Below are 5,756 nucleotides of genomic sequence, written 5' to 3'. Positions count from 1 at the left end.
CCTCCTTCCGAAATTGTTCAGTTTTGTGGGTGGCATACACGTACACACACAAACACGTGCACGAACATACATAAAGGTTGACTGAAACTGCCAGCCCCCCCCCCCCCCTCCCCCGCCCCCCAAAAAAATTTTAGCCACGCCCCTGGCAGTCACGTACTCGTACTGAGGAGTCCGTTAAATATTTCCAGGTGGTCTAAATAGTTCAGGGGTCATTCGCTATTGTGTTTCTCTTATCCTGGTATCGCTTGTGGATATGTCAATCTACGAGCTAACGGAAGGCGACCGACTGATTCTGTTCGGAAGGCTTGAAGCGCGTCAGCACTCGGTCATTGGTGATGGTCAACTGTATCAACGTCGTTGAGGTATCGTCAAACGACACGAATGAGCGACAAGACAACAGCTTTCTCGTTTTTGGGAAAACGCACCCCGTCATAACCCGAACAATTTATTTTGAACACAATAATGGTCGCTTGCTGTGACGTATGAAGCGAAGTTTTTTGGCAATGGAATCCATGGGGATCCGCCACACGGTAGGAGGTGATCGCGTGAGATCCTAATGTGGTGAAACCTGGAAAGAAAGATTACAAACGAACAGTCAGACTGAAGCCCCGCAACACAATGTAAGCAAAATTCACTTATGTCATGGTTTCAAAAACCTAGACGGGCTGCCTCTTCACGTCATTCAAGATTGAGAGGCAACTCGCTACAGCACTTTTAGGTCGAAGTGTCGAGAAGGAGCCTTTTTCAAGGTTGCAGCGACCGTACGTCGAAGCTACAATTACATTGATTTCACGACTGCATTGATCTTCATGTTTCCTTGCAGCAGATAGCATCTGTATGTATTGCGCAAATGTTCAACGCCAAAGGAGTTGAAGCTTCGCAGATATACACGTTTCAACAAATTTGTGTGGTAGCCACGTGTCATTGAGACGTCGAGTTGTCCTTAATTGTTTCATGATACTCCGAACAAAAGACACTCAAGAGTGTCTTTGTTCTTCCACACTAATGAAACTTCTCTCAGTGACGTTCACAAAGGGACTATTGAAATTAGAACTTGTAATATGTTGTTTTTAATACATAATAGAGTATTTATTGTACGTCGCTTTGTGTGTCTTTGTGCAATTGAAGTGCACTTAATTTCCGATGCACTCGTTGGAAGAAAGCCTCGAACCAGCACTCTCAGCAATGCTACTCACCGCTTAGTACTTCTTGAAGCCAACGCCGTAGCCGAGACCGTGGCCGTAGCCAAGACCGTAACCGAGACCGTGGCCGTAGCCGAAGCCGCCGTAAGCGACAGCAGGAGCAGCGGCGACGGCAACAGGGGCAGCGACGACAGCTGGGCGGGCGACAGCCACTGGTGCAGCCACAGCCACGGGGCGAGCGACGGCGACGGCGGGAGCGGCGACGGCGAAACCGCCTCCGTAGCCGAGGCCATGTCCGTAGCCAAGACCACCGTAGCCGAAACCGCCGTATCCGTAGCCCAGGCCGACGGCCGGAGCGGCAGCGACGACAGCGGGACGGGCGACGGCGACAGGGGCGGCGACGGCCACTGGGCGAGCCACAGCCACTGGAGCAGCCACGGCGACGGGGCGGGCGACGGCAACGGCGGGAGCGGCGACGGCTACGCCATGGCCGTAGCCGTAGCCAAGGCCAGCGCCGTATCCGAGTCCTCCGTAGCCACCATAGCCGCCAACGAAGCCGGCGGAGGCGGCGGAGACGAGACCGAGGAGGACGATCTATGGGGTGCGATAACGGCGTTGACAGATGATAAGAAACGGTGCTGACCAATGAACAGGTAACCGTAATGAAAACTCCGCTGGGAAAATACTTGTGAGTGATAAGCAAGGAATAGGAGAGAGAGCAAAGGCCGGGGAGTTAACCAGTATAGAAAAACTGCAATATGACGAAAAGGCGGGCTAGTTGGTTTGGCTGCATAGTGGCGAATTTGCGCACACAACACGAAGGCCCAACGAACAACGGACTGGGCTGGTCCTTGTGAACTTTTTTCGTTGTGTCTTTGTGTGGTGTGCGCAAATTTTCTAGTAAGCTAGAAACATTGGTGTGCTACCCTGCACTGGGGAAAGGGGTGGGAGAGTTACAAAGTTACACCTAGAGAGAAAGAGGGAAAGGTGGAGCACACAAAGTCACACACAGTCACGATATTGCTACTGTACGGCACTGACCTTTGGTTTCTTATAATCCTAGGTATGCGTTTTTTCTTACAGTACACCGCGGCTAATATTCAACTTGATGACTCGCTAAACACCTCGCCATACATACGTGTTGACTCCACGCATGCCTCCATTTCATTTAGAACCAAAACAGCAATCTACTGGTTTTATTCTATACAAGTGGTAATGCGTTATGACGATCTTTAGCACATACATGCTAATCGCACGTTTCTGGTGTCGACCTAGGTCTCAAGCAGTAACAGTGATTCTTGCATGTTTGCCCATTCAAACTCCATCTTTGTCACACTCTTCGTCTCTGTGCACCGCGATCTTGGCTCAGTCCGATCAATAGTCCTCCCTTTTCGCCTCATACTCCTAAGGCTGTCAGATTCAATAGCCTATACCTAAGGAATTTTGATATATTCCTGCATTCTACAATGTATTATGGTCAGATGTATTTCGTGGGAAGTTATGTTTCATGATTCTTTATAGTGAATGCTCGAACAGCCGAGAGGGGTGCCTCAGCGCCTTGCATGTTGCGAACTACATTGCACAAGAACGAGATACACGACATATGCCCAGAGCATTTGTTTTGGTACCTGACTAACAGAACTCCTACTTCTCTACAAAGAACTCTTACTGCCAATGCTGTTCTTCCAGGAGCGTTTCACGAAATTTTATTACTAATAAACAGATATCTTATATATATTTACGTGACATTGTATTGCATGATTATGTTAATAATAAGCTTAGAAGCATTCGTAATCCTGAAAGAGCGGTTCTAATCGCAGGCGTTCTTTTTCTTTCACTATATTTCGTATTGCATACCTTAGCACTTATTACCGGAAACATAGGTTCAAGGGCTAATGCACGTATTCACTTGCCGAATTACCACTTAGATGTCCGCACGCCCCGGTATTCTGCTTTAGCTACAGCGTTTACAGCGAAATTTCATCCATGGTGCAGCAAAAACGTCTAGCTCCCAAAGTCTGGAAGACCATCGCTGTATCCCATACACTGCTTTACGAGTGTTAAAAATAAAGTTTGTTAACACATGAAGGGCTCCCATAAATATTCTAAATCGAATCTCAGTGATTGCTCGCAGAATTGTTATCGATCCTATCTTGCATCCAAGTGGTCGAAAATTTAGGTATTGCAATCCACAAGCATATATCCGTCCAGATCACCTTTGCCAGAAAAAAAAAGAAACACTGAACCGTTTAAGGCCCTCTGGCGCTCTGGGCCTGTATTCACAACACCATCTTACTCTAAAGTTGTTCGTAATAGAATATTTCAGCCGCTCACGATGCTGGACATATCAATAGAGAAGCCGACTCAACAATAGAAAAACGTATTTGCGAAAGAGAAGTTTTATGAATCCGGACCTAGAAGCTTTGTGAATTTGGCCTCTGATGCTTACAGTGTCATCGATAAGGCAGTGTTTCCTATGAAAACTAAATTTGCTATCTTTCTCACATGGCAGGGGTACGAAAGACCCTGATGACAGCAACCGTCGTTTGTAACCATCGGTAGATATTTTGTTAGCACCAGTAGGGTTCTCACAAGTATATCCGAAATTGAAACGAAATTGCTCAAAGGCGAATCGTAGGTCAAGGTTTCACCAATAGTTTACACGTGAGCTAGTTAGGTATTCTAGTTAATCAATGCGGGTCATCGCTTACAGCTTATAGAGAACGCTGTCATTGGTTATCTAAATTAGGGATCGTTCTGAGTTGTTATCTACGTAATAAGAAAGACCAACATTTTGAAACTGATTATTTACAGAGCAGCCCTCTTGATTTCAACAAGGCTTAATGATAGGCGTTAAAATTCTGTTTTTGAGTTTGACACATAAACGATTAGCTAAAATATTTGATAGATAAACCGCAAAATTCATTGAATTTTTGCTGGCTACCGTCCACGCTTCATATTCCCGATGAAAGCCTCGGTTGGTCTATTCCGCAACTACCGGCTAAATCCACGTGGTGCCGTCGACGCCGGCAACGACCGACCGAGCCTGCCGCAGTGTTCACAGCCATTCCGAATACTTACAACGGCGTTCATGGTTGAGATGTTGTCGGTGAGACAAAGAGACCAAGAGTGCCGGACGATCGGTGAGGACCGGCTTTTATACAGTTAGAGGAAGGCGTCTCCCCCCGAAGCCTCTCGTGTGAGGAACGACAAAAAACAAAAGGAGATGAAGAAAAGAAGAGAGAAAGAAGACAGCCTGGCGGCGTTATGGCGTCTCCACGGGCGCCACCGACCAATGATCTGACCGGGGCATCGTGCACCGTCTCGGTCGCCGTTTCGAGGGGCGTGCCTCTTCTCGGTAGTACCGTTTGTACTCGGTCTCCCCTGCACTTTCGCCACAGGCCGTACCGTCTTCATCAAGGACCCACTGCGAAGCGGGCTCCAAAAGCGAGAGGGGTATCAGGGGGGGGGGGCAGGGGGAGCGACTTCTTTTTTCCTATCCACGGCATGCCTCGGAGCGCTGTGACCGACGAGGTGTTCCACTAAGCAGCAGTAGCGAGCGGACGCACAAACTCTTCCTTCTCGCATCCAGTCGTACGAGCGAGAAAGCGACAGACGAAACCGAAGCGGCCTCCTCTTCGCTCGTTTCTCCCATTGTGATTCCCTCTTCCACTCCTCGGGTGAGGAGGTACGGTAACATAACTTGGGCAGGCATATATCAGTAGGCGTATAGGTAGCCAGCCATAAACCCTCTTCCACTACATTCACCACCACCCCCATCATGCTGGCCTTGCAAGGATAGCCTCGACACACAGACAATGCAGCCGCGAGGTTCGTTCTGTAACGCGTATGCGAGGCGCGTTGTGCCTAATAGACAGGGAGTGGTATGTATCTTTCGTGTGCCGGTTCGATGCCAGGAATTGGTTTTGCAAATGCAGGTCTCGGTAGTGTAAATTGAGAAAAGTACGGCATGGGCGTTGGTGATAAAGATATCGCCGTAGAAATTTAACAGGGTGTGGTTCGAAAGTGGTTAACGTGTAATGAATTTCATCATGCAGGCGGCAGCGTGCTGGAGACGCGTACAACGGGACGTGAAAAATTTCGCCCCTAGATAACCACGAAGATTTTACCGAAATCGAGATTGGTATTCAGTTTTTTTGCTCATGTTCCCAAGCCAATGTGCCCAGGCCAATGTTCCCAGGGCACTGTTGCTCAAGCTAATGTTCCCAAATCGATGTTCCTCAAGCCATTGTCGCCAGCACAATGTTCCTTAAGCTATTGTTCCTAGGTCAATGTTCCCAAGTCAATGCTGCTCAAGCCAATGTTCCCAGGCCAATGTTCCTCAAGCCATTGTTTCCACTTCAATGTTCCCAATTCTGACCACTCACAATCATGTCCTAAATGTGGCCATGACTCATGCGCTTTTGTACACATGCTCTGGCTGTGCTCTGTCCTTAACGCCTTTCCACCCATCCTGAAAGAGCAATGGCAGGAATCCCTGAAGAGCAGCAATCTCAACACTCAACTCCAGGCCGTCCAGAGGGCCCACGAAATGGCGGCGCGATTTCGACTGCCGGTCCCAACGTGGGCGGATCCACCAACTTGATCTTCTGG

The 5,756-nt window shown here is 48.5% G+C and overlaps 1 protein-coding gene across 1 annotated transcript; it reads right to left on the bottom strand.

Moving 5' to 3' along the window:
• Window positions 1-409: 409 nt before the first annotated feature.
• Window positions 410-4,326, bottom strand: LOC119400094 (cuticle protein 64). Its single transcript, XM_037667029.2, has 3 exons — window positions 4,224-4,326; window positions 1,197-1,736; window positions 410-568 (listed from the first exon to the last, which is right to left on the bottom strand). The coding sequence occupies exons 1-2, from the start codon at window positions 4,233-4,235 to the stop codon at window positions 1,200-1,202; spliced, it is 549 nt and encodes a 182-aa protein (XP_037522957.1). The 5' UTR covers window positions 4,236-4,326; the 3' UTR covers window positions 410-568; window positions 1,197-1,199.
• Window positions 4,327-5,756: the final 1,430 nt, after the last annotated feature.

Source organism: Rhipicephalus sanguineus, chromosome 7 (assembly GCF_013339695.2).
Source record: "Rhipicephalus sanguineus isolate Rsan-2018 chromosome 7, BIME_Rsan_1.4, whole genome shotgun sequence".
Taxonomy (NCBI): Eukaryota; Metazoa; Arthropoda; class Arachnida; order Ixodida; family Ixodidae; genus Rhipicephalus; species Rhipicephalus sanguineus.
This window is presented reverse-complemented; position numbering and strand designations above follow the sequence as displayed.